Source organism: Gracilinanus agilis, chromosome 3, assembly GCF_016433145.1.
Source record: "Gracilinanus agilis isolate LMUSP501 chromosome 3, AgileGrace, whole genome shotgun sequence".
NCBI lineage: Eukaryota > Metazoa > Chordata > Mammalia > Didelphimorphia > Didelphidae > Gracilinanus > Gracilinanus agilis.
In genome coordinates, this window is record NC_058132.1 from 588,756,382 (window position 1) to 588,784,262 (window position 27,881).

The following is a 27,881-nucleotide window of genomic DNA, read 5'->3' on the forward strand; positions in this document are numbered from 1 at the left end:
GAGAAGAAGAAGGAGGAGGAGGAGGAGGAGGAGGAGGAGGAAGAGCCTGGATAATACACAAAGGAAATAATCTCTCTTTAAATTTCATATGGGGCATTATGTGGTTAAACTTACTGATTTGTATTGTTCTCAATCAGGAGCCATCTGTCTTCAGCTACTAGGAAAACCGACTTGAGGCTGATGGGAAGGAAGATAGTGTGTGTTTGTCCCTCTAGGACATCTAGCACAATCAGGCTATTTCTGTGAAAGGCAAACAAGAAAAAAAATTCATTTGAAAAAGAATGGATGATATAGGGCCTCAGTTCAAATTCTTTCAAAAAATAAGTTCTCACCCTTTTTCTCTGTAGAATACAAGCCAGTTTTTGTGTGAAAATTCTTTACACATTTTATAAGGTCCCTAAAATTAAAAAAATACACAATTATTCACATTAAGTATGTCAGTGTATTTTGTATAGTTTACCTTGCCTTAGGAATAAATTTACAGCACCACTGGTGAGAAAAGTGGAGTGGGAGAAGAGAATTTGAAAAGTTTGGGGTCAAATCCTAGCTATAAAAGAAGTACATTGAATTTGATGATGATTACTTCTTCATTTCTTCCTTCCTTTCTTCCTATCCTATCTCCCCCAGCATGGAAGTGCAGGAGCTATTCATGAGCTCAATCTCACCACTGATTGGCAAGGGAACTCTGACCCATTCTATTTCCATGCAATCTTCTCCTGAGGACTCACCATATTGGTGCTTAAGTGAAGACAACTGAATGGCTTAATCCATTCCTGAGCTCAGGTTATCCACTATCTTCAGCCTTAGTAACAAGGATTATATGTTTGTGCCACCATGCCCAGTGGGCTTGATGATTTCTAAGCTCTAAAATTCCATGACTCTAGAACATTCATGCCTCTTCTTCCATTTCTCCTTTAATAAAACATTCCACCTAATGTTCATATGAAGTTCATAGTTCAACTACATTGTTTTTGTGGCAATACAAGATTAAGTTATATTTTAGGGCTGATAGTACACTCACAAATACCAATGCCATTTAAGATGAAATAAGAAAAATGACCAAGTAAACACATCTTTAAATAACTAAATAACCATGGAAATATATGCTGTATCATGAATAACACGAAGAATGCTGTAACTGTATTACATATGTATGCAGTTAATAGATTGGAATGCTTTTTTTGGTTCCAGTTCCCTAAGACCAGGTACACTTCTTCTCATGGCACAGTGAAGGGCTTGCTCTATACAAATAACCTTTTCCTGAATGACAGAGGGAATTATTTTAGCCCTGGAGGAGATGCTTAAGTTTTTTTTTTTTTAATATCTAGTTACTGCACCCAGAGGTCCTGTTTTAAATCTAATCACACAAATCTAAAATAGAAGTAAAGTTTTAAAAAATGGGTTATATTACAGCATGGTTAAGAATTAGATATGAATAATGTCCTCCAGTGGCTCATCATGTTTTGTTAGTTCTGGTTTACTATTTCTAGCATGTCCATAAATGTGCAGGATTAAAAGCACAAAAAAATGCTATTATCTTTTGTTATCCTTTCATGCATTCATATTCCACACATATACAATAGTTAAATTCAATTGTATATTAGCCAAAATGTAGTGAGGTCTAGCAGAAAAGTGAAGATTTTACACTGATAAAGTGGGAAAATGTCCTTTTTCATATTTGTTTTGAGTTTTACATTTGGGGATAATTTGGAACTCCTTACAGATTCCTCCCTGCTCCACCAACCAGTTTTCATAGCGCCAAACTCATCTTCTGAAGGGAGGACAAGCCTTCGGAGGGTTCGGTCCCTGGTATCTAACAACAGGATAGCATTACTCTGTAAATAGAGAAGAGAATGGTACATTTAAGGTTAGTTCATTTTTTAAAAAAGCTGCAACACTATGACCACAGGTCTCTTAGCAACCTCAAAGTGGAAGGAACTCATTATAGTTATAAATCAAATGGAAGACATGAATAATGAACTTAAAAAAAAAACCCACTCTGAAAACACAAAAATGATTTTTCCTTGCCAGAAATTTTTTTTTCTTTAAGTTAGTATGATCTATCTTTTTATTTGTCTTTTTTTTTGTTTGTTTTGTGTGGACCTGTAATTTCATCTTACTTCTACCAATAAAAACTGGTCAACTAGTATACAATTTAGGAATAAAGATCTAGCAATAGATGGGATTGAAGAGGATATTTAGTTCCATCCCCTCTTCATAGATAGAGAGGTCAACAGTAAATGCCTTGCCCAAAAGGCCATTAAAGGAAGTAAAGAAGGGAGGTAGGATTTAAACCCAAGTCCTCTGATTTGAAATTCAAGGGTTGGGACTTCTTGGGGTAGAGCCAAGATGGAGGAGAAACTATGGTAGTAGCTCCTTGTCACCACAAGAATCCTCTCTGACCAAGATTAAAACATTGCCACAAAACAGATACAGGAGTGAAAGAATCAAAAAGGAGACAGAGTGAAACAACTTTCAAGAAAAGAAAAACTCAAAAGGTAGGCAGAGACCATCTGGGGAACTGGGGTGAGAGGAGAACATAGCTAGCAAGAGGCTACAGCAAGGAGTAAAGAGTAAGCCAAACTAAACTACCCTCCCCCAACCCCACATCTGCTGCCACAGGTTCTGAATGACTAAGCCAACATTCAGGCCCTGAGACTTTGCCTGGGCAAATAGAAGTCCAAGCCAACTCACACTCCTTGAAAATTCAAACCTGTGGAGAAGTCTGGAGGCCCAGCCCAGGGCAATCTAGATTGAAGGGGGCCAATTCACATAGGTAGAGAGTGAAGTCAGGAATCCCAGTCTGGGTTTGTGATGAAGACATAATCCACGGTTTGGGGTGAGGACACAGTTCTCAGGGGGAGCCCCTTGGATCTTTTTGCCCAAAACTAAGGGTGGAGCTCAAGGACAGGGCAATCAAGGGTGTGCCTGATTGGATCAAGAACACAGTGAGACCAAAAACTTGAACCTAAGTCTGGGGCTAGAATCTGATAAGCCCCTGACCTGATCAAGCTCAGAGGGAGATCAAAAGATTACACCGGAGCCTGAGGAAAGTCTTTAAGCTGTCTGCATCTCAAGGATCAATTGAATCAGCAGGGGGTGGGGGCTCTCAGAGCTCTCAGGCCTCAGACCATTTGGTGAACTACTAACAACACAGAAAATAAGCTGAGAATAACAACAAGGAAAGACTGAAGTTTAAGAGAATATGCCAACTTCCCAGAAAACAGAGCCTATCTATAATTAGAAAGGAAAAATGAGCAAACAACAAAAAAAGCACCTAACTCTAAAGAATTTTTATGGAGACAAAGAGCAAGGTACAGACACAGAAGGGGACAGCAAAAGCAACCAAAGTCCAAAAGAAAAATATGGAATGGACACAGAATCTGGAAGAGCTCAAAAAAGACTTCGAAAACCAAGTAAGAGAAGCAGAGGAAAAGTGGAGAAGAGAAATGAAAATGATGCAGAAGAAATGGGCTAATTGAAAAAAGGAGAACCAAAAACTGACAGAGGAAAATCAGGCCTTAAAAATCAGAACTGACCATCTAGAAACTATTGATTTTATGAGAAATCAAGAAATAATAAAGCAGAATCAAAGGAATAAAAAACAGAGGAAAGCATGAAATATCCTATTGAAAAAAACAACTGATTTAGAAAATAGATCTAGCAGAGACAATTTGAGAATTATTGGACTACCTGAAGGCCATGATCAGGAAAAAACCTTGGACATCATATTACAAGAAATTATCAAAGAAAACTGCCCAGATAGCTCCAACTAAGAAAATAAAATTGAAATTGAAAGAATTCACAGATCACCTCCAGAAAGAAATCCTTAAATGACAACTTCCAGGAATGTAATAGCTAAATTCAAGAGCCACTAAGTCAAAGAGAAAATACTTTAAGCAAGCAGAAAGAAACCATTCAAATACCATGGAACTACAATCAGGATCACACAGAACCTAGCAGCTTCTACATTAAAGGATCGAAAGGCATGAAATATGAAATATGAAATATTCAGGAAAGCAAAAGATTTGGGTTTATAATCCAGAGTCACTTATGCAGAAAAATTGAGTATATTCTTTAAGTGAAAAAATGGTCATACAACAAAATAGAAGATTTCCAAGCATTCCTGAAGAATAAGCCAGACCTAAACAAAAAATCTGAAATCCAAACAAGAGACACAAGAGAAGTCCCAAAAGGTAAATAAGAAAGAGAAAATCTAAGGGACTCATTAAGGTCAAAATGTTTATATGTCTACATGGAAAGAGGATTTCTGTAATTTTCAAAAATTACTCTTAGTAGTAGAGAAGATAGAAGAAATTTGCTCAGAAAGAGGGTGGAGAAGTAAGCTGATTATGATGTTATGCTATATATGATGATATATGATGTATATGTAAATGTGATGATATGGAATAAAATGTTTAAAACTGCTGGAAAAATTAGAAAATGGTATGGGAAAAATTAGGTTTAGTAAATTCAAAATGGGTAAATGACTTAAATATAAAGAGTGAAATCATAAATAAATTAGGTGAACGAAGAATAGTATACCTGTCAGATCTGGAAAGAATTTAAGACCAAGCAAGAGATAAAGAACATTATAAAATGTAAAATGAATGACTTTGATTATGTCAATTAAAAAGTTTTTGTACAAACAAAATCAATGCAATCAAAATTAGAAGGAAAGTAACAAACTGGGAAAATTTTTTTATAACAAAATTCTCTGACAAAAGTTTAATTTCCCAAATATATAAGGAACTAAGTCAAATTTACAAAAAATCAAGCCATTCCCCAATTGACAAATGGTCAAGGGACATGAATCGTCAGTTTTCACATAAAGAAATCAAAACTGTCAATAAGCACATGAAAAAGTGTTCTAAATAAAATTCAAGGCTCTTTCCTTTGCATTATGCTACTTGAGGCACTGAAAGATAAATGACTTGTTCAAGGTCATACAGTTAATACAAGTCAGATGCTGGCCTTGAACCTTGGTCTTTTTGACTTCAAGGTCACTTCTATCCATTTAACTACCTAGTCTCTCATCTTAAATCATATCTCCTTATAATAACTACCAATCTAAACATAGTTCAGCTTTATTACAGAAGGAAGATCACTCCAAAGTAAAATGTAATTTCATTCACCTTCATTGAAGTTATTTTGAGAAAACTATCAACAAATCTCTAAATCCTTTACAGATTAAACCTCATTTTATCCTTTTCACAATATTCAGATTGAGTACAGAAAACACTGACATTACATTTAAAATAGGTTAGCAACAAAACATCAAACACTATAAGTAGTCTAGCAGCTCTTAATACTGAAATTGTTTGGGAGGTAAATTTTCAGAGAGTGAGGTAATGATTTCTAAAACTTACATGAGATTTTTCAAACATCATTACCTCTTCCTTAGCATAGTTATGCAAATGAAGCCATAATCTCTCTGTAAGTAGTGGTTTATTTTGAGGAAATTAATTTTGCTTATATGAGTATGAAGCAAAATAAATGAATAGGCAAGAAAAATTGTGAGCTTTATAAATTGAGAGCAAAAGACAAAGAAATGTTGGAACATCTATATTGAAGATACTGGTGAAAGATCTTTTTTCTTTTTTTGAGGTCACAATAAAAATTGCTATGGACTCAAAGTAGTAAGTTGGTAAATGAAATAAAATTATTTTTCAGCTCTAATTGTTATTTATAGTTATTCTTGTTTTTGAAGGGCAGTTAATATTTTGCTGGCACTTAGGTTCTTTCACTTAAATGAAAAACAAAAGCACTTCTTTCAGGGGAAAAAGTTCACAAAATATGTAGAGAACTGGCCCTTTTTAACTCTTAAATTCTATTATTTCTATGAATTGTTTTAAAGAATAAGGAAAATCAAATTAGGGATCTGTTCATTCATAGATTAATTCAACAGATATTTATTGAAAGTCAATTAGAAAGGTGTGAATTTTGCTTCATAGAATTCTTCTTTTCCTTCAATATACAGCTCAAGCAAAACCTTCTACAAGGCTTTCTGGATTCCAACCTCTAGTGCTCCCTCTTCCTAACTATCTTGTATATGTTTTGTATTTATTCTGTATGCAATCATCTATGTACAAGCTGTCTCTTCTGATAGAATGGAAGTTCCATGAGATTTGGGCTTTTTTCATTCTTTTGTATTTGTATCTCTAGTGCCTGGCACATAGTAAGTGCACAATAAGTGCTTTTTGACTGCCTGAATGATACCAAGATAAATAAGACACAGTCCTTGCTCTCAAGGAGTTTATTATAATCAAAGTAAATGATTAATGTGAAGATATCAGTGACTTAGCTCTGTATATAGTAGCAGAAAGGTTAGCTTTATTTTGTGAGCTAATTTTGTTAAAGAATTACAGATTAAAGATAGGATTCACAGAGTTTGCTTTAATTAGTTTTGGATATATTAAAAGGAAAAAAATTCCACTAAAAATGTTCACATAGCTATTACTTTTTTTCACAAGTGCCTTTAACCTCAACACTTGTCATTCAGTGTGACTGCTCATTAAGAATTTGTTAGAGATATTTTTAAACAACAACTCATAAAATATTCTTTAGCCCATTGGCATTTGAAGGCTTTGCATGAAATAGTGACATCTTCAGAGTTTTCCCTAATAAAACACTTTATAGATGAATCACCATTCCATTGGTTTAGCAAATTCTTCATTTTTAGACTGCATTATTTTAAGATTTTTTTAAAGCAAAAGTCTTTCTGGCTAAATATGGTAAGATTTATTAAAATATATATTTTCTGCACTTAAGCAATCTGAGTGCCTTTAATTTTTCCAAGTAAAAGGAAAAATTCAAAATGCTAATATAAACTTAAGCCACATTTCACACATATAATTATGGTAAGAAAGTAGTTAACATGTACATGAAGTTGGTATGTTTTTGTTTTTTCCTTTTCTAAGTTCTAATAAGACAGGCTAACTGAACTGAAAATGGCACTTTTCCTTCCAAGTGACATAAAGCATTCATGTTACCAGCCACGTTGCTCTGTTGATTTAGTTTTTACGTTTTTGAGCAGTCGGCAATATGAGAAAGCTGTAGTGCTCCACCCCTTTGGAAGCTAATGGTTTCCTTCTGCACCCAGTGACTAATGGCATATTCTGTCTGTGTTTAATAATAGAAATTTGCGTCATCTGTGAGTACATCTAACTTTGGCTTTGGCACTCCTTCAAGGGGGCTGGGAGGAGAGGCTGGTCTGCCATTTTGTTATGTTTGTACTCGACTGGGAGCAAAGTCACCTTTGGATGACCTCACAGTCCTGAAGTCTGGAATTCCAAACTTGGGACAGATGTAATAAGCAATTTGGGGGTGGGGGAGAATGCACAAATCTTTATTTTTAGTCAGTAAAGTTTCCCTTTCCTCACTTAAGTTATTATCTTAGTAAGGAATTTTTCAACAATTTCTTAAACTGAAAAGAGAGGCACATTTATAGTAAAACTTTATTTTAAAAAAAGAGGAAATACTGAAATCATGGAGGCATTCAATGTTTTCTGAAATGTTTCTTAGCTTATTTTAATGAGGAATAGTGGGATTCATAGGATTTTAAAGGCAGAAGAGATCATTGAGTCTAAGCCTTTAATTTTACAAATGAGGAAACTAATTACAATGAACATTATTTTCATATTTAATACTTATAATTATTTATTATTATGGCTCTCTGCCATAAATATGGACTTCTGAGAAGGCTCTTTCTCATCAAGACCTTCCTCAAAAGTGAGTAGATGGGGGGCAGCTGGGTAGCTCAGTGGATTGAGAGCCAGGCCTAGAGACGGGAGGTCCTAGGTTCAAATCTGGCCTCAGACACTTCCCAGCTGTGTGACCTTGGGCAAGTCACTTGACCCCCATTGCCTACCCTTACCACTCTTCCACCAAGGAACTAATACACAGAAGTTAAGGGTTTAAAAATATTAAAAAAAAAGTGGGTAGATGGAATAGGCACTTGGAAAAATGAAGTAACTCAGAGTAAAACAACATAGAGGTGAGGGCAGACATCACTTTTAATTATCTGTAGTAGTTCTGAATTAGTTAAGCATGGAGATTATTTAATAGATAATTAACTAAAACTAAAACAGCTAAAGGTCACTTAAAGTTTCTTAACCTGGGGTCTCTGAACTTTTGAAAATATTTTAGTATAAAAATACTATCCTTTGCATTCCTTAGTGTCTTATTTTATATATATTTTACATGGCTCATAGACTATCAAGGGGCACAACAAAGTAAAAAAGAAAGGTTAAGAATATCTTTCATAGTGACAGAACAAAAGGGTTTTAAAAGACATCTAGAAAAAAATGTGGATGGTAGCCTAGCAGTACCAGATCTTAAAGTGTACAATAATGTAGTAATCATTAAAACAATATGGTACTGGCTAAAAGATAGAAAGGTGGATCAATGCAGTAGATTAGGGGTAAATGACTGCAGCAAGCTAGTGTTTGATAGACCCAAAGATCCCAGCTTTTGGGACAAGAACTCACTATTTGACAAAAACTGCTGGGAAAATTGGAAAACAGTATGGCAAAAATTAGGTTTCGATCAAAATCTCATACCCTATGCCAAGATAAGGTCAAAATGGGTATATGATTTAAACATAAAGAGTGATATTAAAAGTAAATTAGGGGAACACAGAATAAATAGTTTACCTATTAGAGAAGAAGGGAAGAATTTATGACCAAACAAGAGATGGAAAACCTTACAAGATGTAATGAATAATTTTGATGATAGTAAATTAAAAAGGTTTCAGACAAATAAAACCAATGCAACCAAGATTAGAAGGGAAACAACAAACTGGGAAACAATTTTTATAACAAATTTCACTGATAAAGGTCTCATTTCTCAAATATATATAAAGACCTAAGTCAAATTTATAGGAATCCAAATCATTCTCCAATTGATAAATTGTCATAGAATACGAATAGGCAATTTTCAGATGAAGAAATTAAAGCTATCAATAACCATATGAAAAAATGTTCTAAATCCCTCTTAATTACAGAAATGCAAATTAAAACAACTCTGAGGTACCACCTCATGCCTATCAGATTGGTCAATAGTACAGTAAAGGAAAATGATAAATGTTGGAGGGGATGTGGCAAAATTGGGACACTAATGCATTACTGGTGGAATTGTGAATTAATCCAACCATTTTGGAGAGCAATTTGGAATTATGCCCAAAGGGCTACAAAAGACTGCATACCCTTTGATCTAGTAATTCTACTACTGACTCTGTATACCAAAGAGATAAGAAAAATGAGAAAGGACCTGTTTGTACAAAAATAATTATAGCTGTTCTTTTTGTGGTGGCAAAGAATTGGAAGCTTAAGGGGTGTCTCTTAATTGAGGAATGGCTGAACAAATTGTGGTATATGACAGTGATGGAATACTATTCTGCTATAAGGAATGATGAATAGCATGACTTCAGAAAGAGCTGGAAAGACCTACATGGAAAGATGTAGAGTGAAACAAGCAGAACCTGGAGAGCACTAAACACAGTAACTACAATATTGTGGAACAATGAAATGTGATAGACCCTGGATGGTGAATCTGTGCCAAAGATGTGAAAATGTGCCAAACATGGCATGAAGAGCACTCTCGGGGGGGGGGGGAGGGGAGGCAGTGGCACATGCATGTGGCTGCCCCCACTCCCATTCATTACTAGAAAGGCAGAGGGACTCCCTTCCCCCTCTCCACTGTGCCTGATGAAATTTTTTCACATCCCCTGCCCCTCTGCCCAGTAGCCCAATGGGAGCACTTCCTTCCTTACCTGTGTGGGGTAAAGGGGTGGCATACCTAGCACTCAGTAGGGAGGAGGGGCATGGCACTTGGTCTCTGGGGGTGTGTGACACTCAAGTCTCTGGCGGGGGGGTGGGGTGAGCATGGCATTTAGTCTGTGAGGGGGTGGGGGTGAGGCTAGGCACTCCATCTTTAAAAAGTTTGCCATCACTGTGATAGACTTTGCTTCCAACAGCAATACATTGATCCAGAACAATTCTGAGGCATTTATTAAAAAGAATGCTCTCTATCCCCAAAAGAACTGTAGGAGTAGGAATGCAGATGAAAACATGATTTATCACTTGTTTATCTGCATATATGTTTTGGGGTTTTGGTTTTATAAGATTATTCACTTACAAAAATGAATAATATGGAAATAAAAAAATTAAAATTAAAATGGAGAGACAATATCTTTAAAAATCTTTATGATTTCAAGCTTCTCCTCAATATTCAACACATGCACACTTAGCATATAGTAGGCACTTAATAAATGTCTATTTATTTATTGATTTCAAAAAGTCATCTAGTTCAATTCCATTATTTTCAGCCTAGAAGGGAAGTATTATTATAGGGCATATTAAAATACCTAGAGGTGGCAGTAAGGCAGAGTTGAACACATGGATCTAAAGTCTTTACAAAGAAAAGATTTTCACAATAATAAACGTGATTATAACTGACAAAACCATTTAGATTTAATATTGTTAAATGATTGCATACTTTGAAAAGAGAATAATTGCAATATACTTAGATTTGGACATAAAAAAGAATTTTTAGAAATATATTTGGAAAGAAACTGCTTGAATAAGGGTCTTAAATCTTAGATCTTTTGTTTCAAAACCCTTCCCTTTTGTCTTATAATCAACACTGTGGACTGGTTCCAAGGCAGAAGAGCCATAAGGGCTAGGCAATGGGGAATTAAGTAATTTGTCTGGGATCACACAGCTTGTAAGATTTGAACTCAGGATCTCCCACCTCCAAGCCTGGATCTCAGCCCACTGAGTCTCCTAGCTGCCCCCTTAAAGCTTAGATTTAAACTCAGACTTTGATAACTTGTGGTTTTGATGGCAAATTCATCAGCGCATTGGTCCCCCTATGCCTGCAAAATCAATGTACACTATATGTATGGCAGATGCCATTTCTCTTAGCATTCCCTTTTCTAATTGTTAGGCAGATATAGGAACTCTTTCTGGTGTTTTTACCTGCTCTTCATGAAGAATCACGAGACCTTTGAGGGGATTTCCCAGAGGTGCTACAGTCACAAAGGGATGCCACACTCCGCTGGATGTCCTTGGAAATAGATCATAAAAGTCCACAAAGTGACCTCTGTTCCCAGACATATTCATAAAATATAAAGCAACAGGATTGCATGTAACCACGTAGAGGATACTTTCCTCATTTTCTGAAATAAAAAAACAACAAAAGTTTAGGATACACAATGGGATTTCCAAAATTCAATTCAGTTCAGTTTAATTAACTTATTAAATACTTACTACATGAAAGACTCTATACTAGGCTCTGGGGAGAGGAAACTAAAATATAAACCATCCCTGAACTCAAAGGATTTCCATTCTACTTGGGGGTGGGAGAGAAGGGAGAAGCAATAGGCATACAAGTACTTCCAACTTCTCTAGGAGGGTACCATTATCCTTCCAATCATGTGGGTTTGTATTCTGGAAATGATACTGTATTCAATTACTCCTTTTCCCTAACCTCAGCCCTCCCAGCCTCTCCCCTGATTCATCAAGATGGACGAGGTCTTAGGAGATAGTCTATTCCCTTCCTTTTAATGGTGATAGGACCATATTTAAGTCTTCCCAGTGGGAAAAAAAATCATACTTCCAAAAGACTAAATTCCACAACCCCTTTTTTATTATTATTTATTGAATCTGGCTGTCAAGAAATTTTTCCTTATTTGTGACCTCAATATTTCATGTTGAATGATAAACCCATTTCCTCTTGTTCTGCTGTAATGGTTAACACCCTCTGTCTTGCTTGGTTATTTTTCTTTCTTTCTTTTTTAAAAAATCCTTACCAGTACTGTGTATTGGTTCTAAGGCAGAAGAGCAGTAAGGGCAAGGCAATGCGGGTTAAGTGAATTGTCCAGGGTTACACAGCTAAGAAGTGCCTGAGGCCAGCTTTGAACCCAGGAGCCTGGATCTCAATCCACTCAGTTACATAGTACCCCCTGCCTAGTTACTTTTCATATGTTTCTGAAATCATTTAATTTTATTGAACCAATTTTGTCCAAGATAAATAACCTTATTGCCCTATTTTCTTTCTGTGGATATCATTTTCCAACCTTTAGAGCTTTCCTAAAAACTCTTCAAAATTCTCATCATTTTTCTACTTGTCTTGCAGTGACCTACTCCCTGCAAACCTGACTGTATTTTCTATAATTCTGAAATGTAAACTCCCTGAGGTCAGAAATTGTCTACTTCTTATAATAAAAAATACTAGAACTCTTGTGTAATGCAAACTATTCATGGGCACTTATATTGATAAGGACCAATAATTCATGTTTATATCACATTTTAAGATTTCCAAAGCACTTTACATATAATTTCTTAATTAATCCTTGGAAAAACCCTGTGAAGTAGGCATTATTATTGTTTTAGTTTTTCATATAAGGAAAATGAGATCAGAGACACTGACTTGTTCAGGACCACAAAGCTATGAAATAACTGAGGCAGGATTCATATCCTGGTCTTCTTGCCAAGCATTATACCATTATATCATTCTGTATCTATAAATACACAATTTCTATAGTGCATAAAATATTAATATGATCATGTAGTATATAATATGTACTCCTGATAGTGATTATACAAATGTAAATAATAATGACAATTATACAATAAAAAGTCAGCAATAAAGGTAACCTTGACATAACATACATTTCAACAGAATGGCAAGAGAAAGTGGACAATGAATAGGGAAATAGGTGGATTCTGTAATTTCACTATTTGTTATGCTCATCATAAAATATGTGATTAATACAAATATTTTAAGTATAATGTACATATATAAAAACTGGAAAGTGACATAGTCATATTTAATACTTAATAAAGTATTCCAGAGACTTATTTTGGTCTTAACAGTTAGAAAATGCCTGCAAAAGGAAAGAATAATATCAAACTAATGAGTTATAATTCTATTTAGTACTTCTATTCTCAAGACAAATGATTTAAGATTGGCCTTGTAGGGAAAGTGAGTCTGGGGATATGGAATGAAAGAATTGTGGGCATCAAAACAATAATCAGTTAGTACTTACTGGTAATATATGAAAACAAGGGGAAAATCATATTTAGTTTATATGGAAATAAGTGTTCTGTTTCAAACTATCAAATGATGTTCTCTACATTAATATTAACTCACTAGATACTTGCCTTCAGAAAAGAAGGCCATATCTGCTCGTCTATATAGCTGATGTACGCAGCAGATATATTTCATAGGATTAAAGATTTAGAGCTAGAAGGAACCTTAGAAACCATTCAGCCTAACATCCTTATTTTGCAGAGGAGGAAAACAGGAAAATTAAGTAACTCGACCAAAATGAAAGAGACAGGAAGTGTCAAAATAGAGATTCAAACCTGGGTCCTCTGGTTCCAAATACTACACTCTTTCCAATTCACTATTATAGCACACATGCTGACTGCTGATAAATGTAATAAAATGGATCTAGATGAGCATAATTTTTGGGAAAAAATGTCATTAACAAAACTTACAGATGGCTATATATATTAGGTAGGAACTCTGAGGCAGAGCTGCTCAAAGGCTCTGGAAGCCCACATTATAAATGTACTTTAAAGGGAAATGTAGATGTAACCACATCTTTCCAAACTGTCTCTAAAAATTAAATCTTCTTACTGACATGCAAATGATACTCTGTAATGATATCCCTACAAAAATACGAAAATAACTAACGGTTTCCTTCAAGCTTCATTTCTTTCTATCCCACAGTTATCCATCCTTCTTGCTTCAGTCTACCCCTGCTCATACTCAGAGATTCATTAAATTTTAGGACTTAAACAGACCATAGATCTAGTCTAATTCCCTCACTTGATGTACAAGGAAATTGAAACAGGGGAAACAAAGAGGTTTTCTTATGTTTATATAAAGAAGTTAGGGCAACAGAGACTACATAGCAGGTCTTTTAATTTTTCAGGCCAGTGGTCTTAATTATAATTTGAAGAGTTTGCTTTTCCAAAAAATAAGTTTACTGTCAGATGATATCTATATAATATAGCTATAGACATCCATAGCTATATTGCTTAGCAACATGGTAGATGCTTAACAAACAGCTGCTCGAGTGCTCAGTCCTCCAAATAAACCACAAAACAATGCCCTGCACCTTACCATTAAAGTAACATAGCATAATTATATATATGTCAGAAAAGCAATGAAAACTCAGTAAAACATTTTCAAAGAGAAGTACTTTTTTATTTGTGTATCTGTCATGCCACTGTGTTAGCATATTGTGATAATTCTATAAATGATTTCAGATCTTTCTTTAACTTTCTATTTAATGTACACTAACTTTGCAAGATTGCTAACTATTGTAAAAGGGAATATTGACCCTTGTTATTGATAAGTGTTAATGAATTATGTAACTATTACACTATGGGCTAGAAGTGTAGGCCATGACTGAGGGAAGTTAGAACACGTGAGTAACTTTAGCAAATGGAAACCTTGGCCTGTCTACAGCTCACTTGAAGCTTAAATGCTGAGGATTCACACCCTCACCCTCTGCTACTGTCTCTTCTTTTCAACACCAGGCAGGTCTTGTGATCCTGTAGGTCCCTCCAGCTCTGCCTTCATGCTTTATGCTATCGCCAAAAAGGAATCACAGCCTAGGAATCCAATGTTTCTCCTTTTTGTATTTCTATTTTTGGCAAATGCTTGAGTGGGTTGGACTTCATGCTACAATTGTAATGAAAAACAGACATATGCACACATATTCGGCGGTGCTTATGTGGTTCTCATACAATCATGTTGCTAAGCTGATCTGGAAAATTAGTTCTAAAATACATTTAACTGGAAATGTAAAATATGACCAAAATTGAGTCTATTCCATAGTTCTTGACTTCTCCAGAATGATTCTGGTATAGACTCCACTTAAAAAAGGCACACAAAAACAATGAATGTTAGAAGGAAGATTACAAGAGCAGAATAACATACCTTGTGCAACAGCAATGTCACAGACTATGTTAACTTCATCCATTGGCAATTTCCAAGAAGCACATTCTTCAGTAAAAGTTAGGGTCCTTCCTTCTTGTCTCTCTAAAGGATATTCTTGGAAGTTTAAATGCAGTGGACCCTATAACAAAGAGATAAATAATTATGGTGATGATCATTTTCAACCAACAATTTATGGAAAATCTAAGGTCCCTCCAGCCTACCAAAGCAATTTATAGTCTTTAACATTTGATTCTTGAAATCGTGGTTGCCTTTTCTCTATGAGGTAGTTTAAATCTGGAGTTTAAATCACCAAATATAGGAACCATGAGAACAGACCCAGTGGTTAAACAAGAGGAGGCTTACATGTTTACATTCTGCTAGTAATCAATCTTGCCTAACGTACTCAATTTGTGGTGATCTAAGAATTCTCAATTATGAAGTTTGAGTCATTAACCAGTACAACAAATATGAAGGAGATGATTGTTCAAAGAAGATCCTATTCCCCAAATGTTCTTGGAATCCTGAAGGGCTTTTGGAGGTCCAACTCTAGCCTTTGCTTATTCCCATTTCAAAATCTTCTAAAGGACAGGGTGATTCCAAGGCCAAACCACTAGTTAAATTTATTCCAAAAAACAACAAGTGCCCCTAGCAAACAGAATATTGTTGGTGGATATGGAGTAAAAATCCCCAGACCAACATGCTTGCTGAAAGTACATGGAAATCACAATGCTAGAATCAAGAATGAAGCTTTTATGGAATTTCTATGGTAATTTGATTTTCCCAAAGAAAATAAGAAGATTGCGTAATTCAAAGTTTTAATGAGGAAATCAACCTTTAAGTCGATGTGCTGAGTTTCTGCTGGACTCAAAAATTTTTGCATTCCATTTTTTGGCGGACTGATTGTCCAGTAGCCCATGAATGTCTGCTCTGGCAATGGTAACCTGTCAAGGAAAATTTGAAAAGTAAATATGTATAATAGCTTAAAAGCTAATGAAAAGAATGTAGTAGTCCTTACCATTTGACTAGATCAATTTTCAATAAGTATTTCCTAATAAGGGAATAATATAATGACTTTCTTGCTCAGAGATGGCATTAATAGGATAAAATTATATAGACATTGTATAAAGAAAGAAAAAGGAAATTCCTTCATTGTACAAATTTAAAAAAGGAATAGCCCATTCCATTTACAAGGAAGAAGTAAATGTGAACAAAGTTTGCAAAGTCAGATACTTCAGTTATCAAAGTATCTAGTGCATGTTTCCTCTAATTTCTCTGATTTAAAAGGTAATGCAAAGTTTCTAAGTACTATATTAAGAGACTGATTAATCCAGAAAAATTGAACGATCTACTAGTTTTTCAAATTTCATGCAAAATACTTAAGAGTTTATACCTAACTCTTATTCTTTGGGGAACAGTGGCTTTAGAAGTAAAGTATGATCATCATCTTAATGATGACAATGACTACCATTTATATTGTGCATTAGGGGATGTAAAGTACTTTACATATATCTCATTTTATCCTCATAATAATTCTGGGAGGGAGGAGTTATTATTATCCCCATTTTACACTCAAGGAAACTAAGGTAGGAAGAAGTTAAGTGACTTGCTTAGGGTAACACAGCTAGTACCGGTCTAACACCTGATTTGAACTTGGATTTTTTTTTTTTCAATTCAGGTCTGGTGCTGTATCCATTTTTGCTAAGATGCTAATGGCTCATTCTAGAGGAAATCATGAGAAATTATTTATTTACTCAAGAATTAGTGCTGTTTTCAACGGCACTTTAAAAAAATCAAACTACCTCTCCCATGGATCTTTTAATAAAAATAGATATTTCAACTGTTTTCCACACATAAATAGTTAAGATTGAAAAGGTTTATTGAAGAACATTTATAATTATAGTCATGGAAATGGGTTTTTTAAATGAGTGCTTTGATTCTTAAGATAGCCTACTACATATAAGCATGCATATATATGTATATATGTGTATTTAGATGTATATATGTATGCATATATACACATTTAAATTTGTTCTACAGTAAAAGACATCAAACTTTTGCTTTTCCATCTGTAAAGTGAGTTCCAACAAGGCTTAAGATATGTTTTGGTCTAGAAATGACTGAAAAAATGCAATTCTAATTAAATCTGTGTATAATATTACTATGTTCTTTCTTCCCTTTTACAAATGAAAATATTTTGGATAAGAGTAATGAAAATAATAAAGGAATTTGTTTCAAGGATCTAACCTAGCTCATATGACCTCCCATAAGAATGTATATGTTATTGATAGAAGAATAATTAGTCTTTTTACCCACCATCTAAAAATAAATTGTCCAGTTATTTTAAATTCTTTGTAAATATTCATCACAACTTTGTTATTGTGACTGGCCACCCACTCTCCTCTGCCCCAGTCCTCTAATAGAATACTGCCAGATTGACTATTCCTGCTTTTTCTTCTAAATATTATAAACATGTCTCTGTAGCTTAAGGAGTTCATCAGCTCTAAGCCTTTCGAAAAATATTCCTAGTGCTTAGCACAGTGCTTGGTACAAAGCAGGCTAAATGCTAGTTGACTGATTATGGAAAAGTTCTTCACCAGTAGCTTGGCTATTTGGTGATGAATTCTTTGGCCACAGTGACTGATGAACCAATGAAAAAAGGAGGTAAATGATTATGCATCTATACCACGTCCACTTATCAAATTATGGTGCTAGTGAGGTAAGATATAGCAAAGGATGCTAAGAATCATAGAATTTTTAGATTATTTATAAAAAACGATATATCCTGTTTATAATTAGAGGGCAACTAGGAGGCGCAGTGGTTAGGGTGCCAGGCCTGAGTTCAAACCCAGCTTCAGACACTTACTGGCTATGTGACCCTGGGAAAGTCACTTACTCCTGTTTGCTTCAATTTTCTCATCTGTAAAATGAGCTGGAGAGTGGCAAAACCATTCGGCTGACTTTCCCAAGAAAATCTCAAATAGGGTTCCCAAGAATCAGATAAGCCTGAAAAACAATTGACTGAATAAATGTTATCTTAGCTATTGTACTCTTAGTGAGAAATCCTTTCCTAATGAGTGAGTAAAGAATTGAGTCAGTGTTTAAAAGCCATCTTTGTTATGAATTCTAAGTCTCCAATTCCTCATGTGTAAAGTCAGGTAGTTGGAACAGAGAAACACTAACATTCCTTCCAAACCAAAATCCATAGTTACGATGAACATACCACAAAAGGAACAGAATCCTATCGATCTCAACCTTCCTAGTGTAAATCAAGCAAAAATAAACAGCAGGCTCCTATTAATCGTCCCCTGTGTGCCAGGCATTGCACCCGTAAGGAGCTGGCATTCTACCAGGGAAGGTACCATGAACATGCATGCTCTCACTTGGCTCCTTTATCTGACTTGCCGATCCTTGGACACAAAGCTCCATTGCTCCATTCTGTGCACATTCTCTCTGTCCCTTGTGCCTCATATGCTCTCCCTACCTCTTCAAGATGCAAAAGAAGAGTTCAAGGAAGGACTTACAAAACAGTTGAGTTAGAATCTATATTGTTCTGGATACAGTCGCCGCCGGTGGGTGGTGTAGTGGGTAGATATTGGGCTTAAAGTCAGAAAAATCTAGGTTCAAGTCCTAAATCAGACACTTACAGTTCTGTGACTTGAGGCAAGTCACTTGATTGATTTTGGACTGTTTTATCATTTGTAAAATAGAGACAACAGCACCTATCTCCCAGGGATGTTGTGGCTATTATTTTTGCCTCAATTCCTCCCTAATTTTGACCATCCGTTTATAAAAGTTGTCTTCCTCCAAGGCTGTTCTTGCTTTCTTGGGTTCACAACCCTGATGCTTAGCACGCTGTGTGGCACACAGTAAATGCTAATAAAGGCTTTAAATTGTCTCCTTAGTACATTAAGAGTTGGCTCTGAAACACCTGAAATGTGATATAGTAGGAAAAAATAAAGCTTTGGTGACATAAGATTTGAGCACCAAAATGATCTTGGACAAGTTAATTCTATGGGCCTCAGTTTCTTCATCTGGAAACCAAGGTGATTGGGCTATATGATCTGTAAAGTCCTTTCTAATTCTAAGTCAGTGATTCTACCCTACCTTTTGCAAAAAACAAAAGTACTCTAAAGGGAGATTCTTAATCTCTATTGTTAGTACCGATTAGGGATACTGCTTTTCATGACCTGTTTCAAAAATCTTGCTGGACCCTGACAACTCATTTTTTTAAAAAAATCATGGAAATTGCAGATTGTCCAGTTGCTACAGGCATCTAAAAATAATTTGGATGAGTTGTTGGATTGGAATAGCAGATTACATTCAAGGACTATAGAGAGAGTCCGGAACCACTTGAGGAGGAAGCATTATTGGCAGTAACTTCTGAATCACAAAGGCACATACATGTTCAAGATATTTTAGAATCTAACTCTACCCTACTCTGCTACAAGAGATTCAAAAACCAGCCAAAGTGCCATTTCAGGAGTCAGAGAAAGAGTGTGCACAGATTTTTACCACGTGGGGGCTACAGAATTTCTACCAAGATGTCCCCTATAAACTATGAAGGACTTCGGCTATCATCATCTTTTCCCCCTTCTGGTACGTGGCAGAGAGGAAGAGGAAATTTCTTAGAGACCAAGACGATTATTTTGTGGAGGGCAACCAAGGTATGGAATCTCTAAAAAAGACACCACTAATGCAGACTATCTCCAAACTGATTACCTTGTGAAAGACTCTGAATTCCATTCCTAAAACCTCTAGTTATCTGCCTCTAACCAGGTTGGGTTTTTTTTTCCCCTACCAATGGAATTAAAATAATAACAGTAATTTCCATAGCTTTAAAACCTTGTCACTTGTTTTATTTCACTCTGTCAAAAGTCTTTACAGGAATGAAGTCTGGTTTTGATTTTCAAGGGAGGAGGGAGATGAAACTTAGAAACTATAAATAGTACTACTTTTCATTTTCAATGTCATTTATGAATTCATATTTCATAAAACAATGAGGCACTTGATCTGTCACAGCCTCCAATTCCTATGCTATGATGTTTCTTAATCCTTTGTGGAAATTTTAATCAAAAGCTGGAGGACAAATGAAAACCCCAGACAAAAGAAAAGTGAACTGCTACAATGATATAAGTCCAGTAATAACATGAGCCAGGATAAGGAAAAACAAGAAAGAAAAATTGTCTTTTCAAAATGCACATGCAATATTCTAAATTACTGCCTGAGAATAAATGCCACAGTGAAGAAGAGTCCATAATCCAAATAATGTACAATGGATTTGTCTAAGTTTGTTTCCATAAAAAGAAGTGATTTTAGATTCTGAGAGTATATTCTGGCAAATTTCTGCAATTCTCTGGCTATTTGCCAGAGCTGTTTCTTTGTTATAAAGGAAACATATGAAAAAGATTTGGAACTTTCTATGGATATTATGAATTTCAAAGCCATTGACACACCTATTGTTAACAATGCCTTTAAACATTTCTTAGCTGTAAGAATCAGTAGCTTTCAAGAGAACCCAATGGCGATCTTTAGGAAAGTGCATAGAGCCTAAAAAAATTCCCTACTGGATGCCATCATTGAGAAGAAAGCAAAGAATGCCAACTTCCATAGCTCTTCTAAGATTTCATGATTTTCTTTACTTCTTAAGACTTGACTACAGTTTTACTAGAATCATTTGCAACAAATATTTATTAAATGCCTACTATATGTGGAAAAATCTTTATACTAGACATTGTAAGAGATACAAAGTTTAGAAAAGACATGGTCCCTGACCTCATGGAACTTACAGTATGGTAGAGGGTTAAGAGAAAGAGGCCAAACAGCACAGTAGTGCAATGGACCCGAGTTTAAATCTTATTTCCTTTATTAGCTGCCTGACTATAGGCAAGTCATATAACAACAACATAACAACTAGCATTTATGTAGCACTTTAATATCTGCAAAGTATTTTGCATTTGTTTCCTCAGCGGATCCTCAAAACAACCTTGTGAGGTAGGTCCAAATAAATTATTCCCATTATATAGATGAGGAAACCAAGGCTGATACATGTTAAGTGACTTATCCAAAGCCACACAGCTAGTAAGGGTATGAGGCAGGATTTGAAGTCAGGTTTTCTTCACTCTAAGCCCAGCACTCTAACTCAACAATCTAGCTCTCTCAGTCTCAGTTGCTTCATATGCAAAGTGGCCTTAATGGTTGCATCCATTTCACAGGGTTGTTATAAGGATCCATTAGACAGAACAAATAAAATGCTTTTCAAACCTTACAGAACTAGATAAATATATAAATCATGATGACAATGATGTAAATATAAATAACAAATAAAATAGAAATATATGTAGCATATATTATTAAAAATAATTTATTAGACTAAAAAATGCCATGAGAAGATCAAAGTGGGAGACTGTTACTGACTCGAAAGTGTGGAGAACACCAGCAAGGCTTTCATGCTAAAGATTGCATTTGAGTTGGGTTTTAAAATATGGGAAGGAATTTGATAAGACCAATTCCCAATCTTTCCATCATTCTAAAATATTTGTTTGTGGTAATCTTAAAACTGTAAAGCCAGAGGGTTTCTACTTCATCTCTTTCTTTCTGGTTAGAGCGATTTCTTAAACATCCATTAGGGATGGATATCTTTTCCATATTGAAGGAAATACCATCCTTCAGTAAACCTAGTTTACTAATAGTTCTTTTTAATACTAACTTTAATCCTTATTTTTTTAATCAAGCCCACTTCTATCTCCTGCAGAGGCTCCTATAAACACTTAGAGGATACTTTCTGGGTATAAACCTCTGAGGTAGGCCCCTATGGAGAATATGACCAAGAGTGGTCCCTCTGCCATTGTGAATCCTGAACTCTAAGAAAAGAACTGATGGCTAGCCCTTCTAGTCACCCAAATTCAATATTTCTAAACTACAGTCCCAGAATTTGATACATTTAGAGCTAGATGGGAGTTTAGTTATCATCTAGTTCAGTTCCTGAATTTTACAGATGAGAAAATTAAGGTGATGTTAGCGTAAAACATTACCAATTGTATAATATTGTGTTTGCTATAGGGCAGATTGCAACTCCATCAAGGTAGAGCAAATAGGTGATAAACGATCACATTCTAACATGTGATAAAGCAATGAAAAGTTACACAATTTGTGGACTCACATAATTTCTGGACTTCATTAGAAATTTTATATGGAGCTGGGTGTTTCTGGTTTTGTTTTTTTTTATGCCTAATATGTCATAATATAGCTAAAGGTAGATAAATTAACTGTAAAGTTGTACTATAATAAAATACAACAATGGAAGCAGATAGTAACAGGCAAAAAAAATATTCTCAGGATAGCAAAGCAGAAGATATGAAGGAGAAAAAGAAATATGGAGAATACTGTGGAAAGAAAGAATGTTAGGTTTTGAGTACAGAGATATTGGTTTGAACCCCAACTCTGTGCCTAATTACCTAGGTGTCCTTTAAGCAAGTTCCTTCAACTCTATAAGCCTCCTTTTCCTCATCTGTAAAACAAGGGGATTGCACTAGATGACCACTGAGGTCCTTTTCATTTCTAAGACTATGATCCTATTAGTATATTCACAATAAAAACAAAACAAAAACAACAAAACCCTTAAAGTACAAACCACAACAGGCATCTTTCCCCCCTCCTCCCTGCCAATGAGAACAAGTAGAAACCCAATATATGGTCCTATTTTGAATGAAAAATCCGGTGGAATTCCTCCAAAGAGAGAAACTGAATTGAGATATTATAATGGATGATTCCATAAGAAGAATTAATATTTTCTGTCTAAAGAAAAATAACTGTAGTGAATACTGCAACTGGGGTCAATTTAGACAAAGACTTCTTTAAAAAGGCAGCCCAGGTAAATGGAGCCAGTCTAAGATGTGCAGAGAGGCAATGCTGCCTGGGAGGAGCATTCTTCAATGGAGCAAACAAGTATAAAAATTAGCTCAATTTTGTGTTGTAGCACACACACACACAAACCTGTGGTGAGAAAATTAAACTATTCAGTGTGAAAAGAAAGATGAAAACCTGTGAGGGAGGCATCTTCTTTGTGAACTTTTTTTCTTTTTTTTAAGTATGAAGGTCTGGTTTGCCAAATGATCTAGTAAATTGTGCCTTCTCTACGGAGACTCAAGGGCTGACTATTCTTGCCTGTATGGGCCTGAAGTCCCAAGTGCTTGGGAGTCTATTTATGCTGCGGTGATGAACAATGCTCTTCTCAAGATGACTTCCTCTACCTTCATGGTGGTGAGGCCAGCAAGGCCAAACTAAGTGGTTCTTGGGAGAACTCAAGGACTCACCTTAAGGAGAAAGCTCCCTGTGGCTCAAGTGGAAGCATTTAAATGCTGACAGGTGTGCTACAAAGGCTGGCAAGAAGAGGTGAAAAGCCTGGGAAAACCCCTACCGTTGGGCCATCACAGATGTAACAAAAGAGGCAGGACTATACTTCCTGCAAAAAAGGAAATTGTCACTACAGGATTTCATCTTTACATCTTTAATGTCTAATACAGTGCTTTGCCCATAGTAGGATCTTAATTGCTGAACTGAAAATGAAGGTTCTGTAACCTCTAAAAAAAGAATTAATCTGAGAAAGATTATATGGAAAGCAGAGGCCAAGATAAGAGTTGTGTGTTGGGTGTGGAAAAAAAACACTAAATGTCTATTTCTTTAGAAGTCTGCTGTCATTCTTCATATAATTTAACAGAATCTCACCATCTCTTAGATATCGGTAGAGATTCCAAAAAGGGACAATCATGTTATATGAAACTTGTGTCTATTGTATTTACCAAGCCTTTCTTAACAACTGCTCCTGAGACCACTAACAGAGCAGGAAAAGCAACATGGAAAAAAAGTATGAAAAACATTTCTCTTCTAGATTATTGCTCCTTATGCAAAGTGCTTCTCATTCCCATATTTTCAGAGAAATACTGGAAAGAACACTAGAATTGGATAAAAAGAGCCTGGGGTTAAAATCTCATCTCTGTATAATTTTGAGGGATATTATATCTCTCTCTCCACTGAACACCTTGAACCACAGGTAGACACCATAAGCTCAACATATTCAAAATGGAGCTCATCTTTCCTCACAAATCCTCCCCTTTTCTAAACTTCCTTATTCCAGGGAAGGTATCCCCATGCTCCCAGTCACTAAGGCTCTAATCTAAGTGTCCTCTTGGACGCCTTTCTCCCCCATCCCCCCAACCCCATATCCAATGAATCCCGCCATCTCATTACTTTTCTCTATTCCGTCTTCCCTTTTCTGATACTGTCACCTCCTGGTGCAGGGCCTCCTCCCCTCATGCTGAGCCCTTCTCCCTGCCTCCAGTGTGTCTCCACTCCAGGGCATCCTCCGCTCAGCTGCCATTCTGACCTTTCTAAGGCCTAACCTTCCTCCTTCCTCCATTTCATCCACTCCAGTTCTTCCCTATTGCTTGTAGGAGGCACAAACTGTCTAAAATTCTGTTGGCCTCACCTAACCTGGACCCTGTTTATCTCTTCAGTTGTTCCTAGATCTTATCTCCACCATGCACTCTGCCTTCCAGTGATACCCGCTTCCTCACTTTTCCTCACACAAACCTCTGAACATGTTCCCTGCTTGCCCCTCATGCCCAGAATCCTCTCCCTCTTCCTCCTCCTCCTCCTCCTCCTCCTCGCTTCCCTGGTTTCCTTCAAGTCTCAGTCTGAGCTGCAAGAACCATTTCTCGATCCCCTTTAATGTGAATCCCTTCCTTTCAGTTTATCCTGTCTCTACCTTATTTATACGGAGTTGTTTATATATTGTCTCCCCCATTAGACTGTGGGCTCTTTGAGGGCAGGGACTGTCTTTTGTTTTTCTTTGAATCTCCAGGGCCTAGCACACAGTAGGCTTTGGTTTATATGAATATATTTTATTTTATATTATGTATATATTATGTTATATATATTTATATATAATTATATGTCATATAATATTTATATATTATGTTATATGTAATATTCAGTTTATATATTATTTATATATTATATATATCATGTGATATATAATATGCTACATTATAGATTTTATTTATATATTTATGTTAATATTTAGTTTATATAAAATAAGACAATAAGACTAAATAGCATGTAATATCAAAGGCCCCCCAAGCTTTAAGATTTTATGTATTCCTGTGTTATTCAACACTAAGTCTTTTGTGTAGTTCCATCTCCTATGTCTCTCCTAATATTTATATTTACACAGCTATATTGCACTGAAATATCTTGCTACACTCACCCTCTTCTCCTTGCTTTGTCAATTCATTGAGATCCTCTCTAAAGGGTTTTGAAAAGCCCCTTAAAGTGCTTTTTAAATGCTAGCTAGTCTTATGATCATTACTCTTAATTTCCCTTTTCCTTGGCCATTCCCATTTCGGCTGTAGCTAAAAACAATCCTGTTCCTTACCCCATCTGACAGGGTGGCTTGCCGGGTGTCAGAAGAGGAAGAGAAGAAACAGGCGCTCTGGAGGGCTCAGCCTGAGGGAAAGGGGATGTCCTTACAAGGCAGGAATTCTGGCCAGGGAAGTGCGATGACCCCAGATAGAGGCTATGCATGATGCTCATGGCGCTCCTTTTATTGTGCCTCGCATGCCAAGGAGGTAAATTGTTCAGGCTTGATGCCCTGCTTACCTCTTGAGTACCTACGTTAGCATCGCTGGAACTACTGGGAGAAAGGGAAAATTGCCCAAATCATACCTATTTCTATATAGATCTGTACTAGTGCTTTTTGGGTGATTTAAAAAAAAAAAACCCTCACCTTCCATCTTAGATACTGTGTATTGGTTCCAAGGTAGAAGAGCAGTAAGGGCTCGGCAAAGGGGGTTGAGTGATTTGCCCAGGGTCGCACAGTTTGGGGGTGATTTTTAAGCTGTACAAAATGCTGTTTGCAAAAATATTATATAATTTGGATGTAGTTAATTCAAAGCTTTTTCTTAAATTAAATTCATTGTTTATTAAGAGATTAATAAGAGCCAGACTCTATATTGCTGTTGCTGCTGCTGTTATAGCGACTACTACTATTTTAAGTATAATATATATATATATACATATATATATACATATATATATGTAGTTAGCTAGCACTTATATAGTCCTTTTAAGGCTTGCAAAGCACTTTACAAAAATCTCATTTCATCCTCACAATAGCCCTGCAACGTAGGTGCCATTATTATCCCCATTTTATAGATTAGGAAAGTAAGGCTGAGGCCAGGTGACTTGCCCAGGTCCCAAGTGCATGAGGCTGAAGTGGAACTGAGGCTTTCCTGTTCAAGGTATTTAGGGGGTGCAGTTTGTTAGAGAACTGGCCTAGAGTCAGGCACTTGGCTTAGTGACTTGTTACACAGTTGGGACTTTATAAAGCCTTGTTTCCTTCCTTCTTGAACTTCCAAAATGAGAATGAGCTTTGGGACTACAAAACCCCAAACAATCTCTTGCACTCAAATAGTCTAAACTGTACCCAGCTACAAAAATACAAAGTATATGCAAGGCAAATGCAAAGTAATTTCCAGGAAAAAGGTGGCTGGAAGTACTGACACCTGGCAGGATCAGAAAAGGCTTTTTGTAAGAGAAACCACCCAGGCGAAACCTTGAAGGGAGCTGGAGACCCCAAGAGGGTGAGGCAAAGAGGGGATGCTTTCCAGGCATGGGGGAAAAAGCCTGAGCAAAGACACAGAGGTGGGAGACAATGTCAGACATGGGAACTCATATCCTAGAGACCACATGGCTGGGTATAGGGAAGAGGAAAGGGCAAACTTGGCATCTGTCACAAAGTAAGCCTGACTAAATGTCTGTTGATCAAGTATCGGGGGAACTTGTGAATGAGTTTTAAATACCAAACCCAAGAATTTGTATTTTATTAACAAAAATGGCTCACATTTTGTCAGGGGAGTCACATAGTCAGACCAGTGCTTCAGGAATCAGGGAGGCTGTGTGGACAACCAAGAGGAGGGTCTATAACCTGCCTTTTCCAGGAGGGGAAAAAGGAGGGAAGGAGAGAATCTGGAATTTGAAATTTAAAAAAAGAACATTAAATTATTTTTAACTATAGTTGAGAAACAAACCAACCAAAAAAAGGTTGTTGTAAGAGTTCAAGGGAGAGTTCATGAGGTCCTGAACAAGGGTGGTGGCCACGTGAGTGGAAAGAAGGGGAAGAATATGAGAAATACTGAAGAGATAGACTTGAACTTAAAATGGAGGATGCTTTCAAGGCTGCAAATTTAGGTGACTTGGAAGAATTGTGTTAACCTAGGCAGAAAGAAGGAAGTTTGGAGAAGGGAGGGATTAGGGAAGGACGTGGTGTGGGACATCAAAATGTCATGTGTGTGGGACATCAAAATCTAGGAGGAGGTTGATGAGACCTGTAAAGGTATATATAGGCTTTAAAAATATAAAACACATATAATATTTAAGTTATCTCCCCTGTTTCTCCCCACAAGAGACCGTACTGGAGATCAGCAGAATTAGGATAAGGACTGGAGATGTAAATATGGCAGGCTCAAGATTTTGAATGATGCAAAGTGAAACCAGAGTGAGGGCAATGAAATGGCAAAGCAGAAATGGGGTGGAGTGGACAGAGTTTATGAAGATGATGAAGGACATATTTAAGATGAGGAAAGGAGAAGAAAAGGTGGAAATAGAGGACATTAAGAGATGACAGAAATTTTAAGAGTTTTAAGATCAGGAAAAGTTTGTCTAGTGGTTAGATCACTGAGTACATGAAGAGGAATAATATGTAATTATCCTGGAAAGATAGGATGAAACTATGTTATGACGAGATTTAAATTCCAACTAGTGGAGTTTGTGTTTTATTCTGGAGATGATAGAGAAGTACTGGAATTTTGTGAGCAGGGGCATAACATGCTCAGAATCATGTCTTAGAAACAGCGTTTTGGCAGGTG

At 36.2% G+C, this 27,881-nt stretch overlaps 1 protein-coding gene across 1 annotated transcript in view; it reads right to left on the reverse strand.

Annotated features, from left to right (window-relative positions):
* VWA8 (von Willebrand factor A domain containing 8) overlaps positions 1–27,881 on the reverse strand; it is a 519,173-nt gene that overhangs the window by 156,629 nt on the left and 334,663 nt on the right. Inside the window, exons 27-32 of the mRNA XM_044669384.1 lie at positions 15,791–15,899; positions 14,959–15,097; positions 10,980–11,179; positions 1,722–1,835; positions 333–397; positions 115–240 (exon numbers count right to left, since the gene is read on the reverse strand). Coding sequence (XP_044525319.1) covers positions 115–240; positions 333–397; positions 1,722–1,835; positions 10,980–11,179; positions 14,959–15,097; positions 15,791–15,899 — 753 coding nt within the window. The remainder of the gene's footprint in view (positions 1–114; positions 241–332; positions 398–1,721; positions 1,836–10,979; positions 11,180–14,958; positions 15,098–15,790; positions 15,900–27,881) is intronic.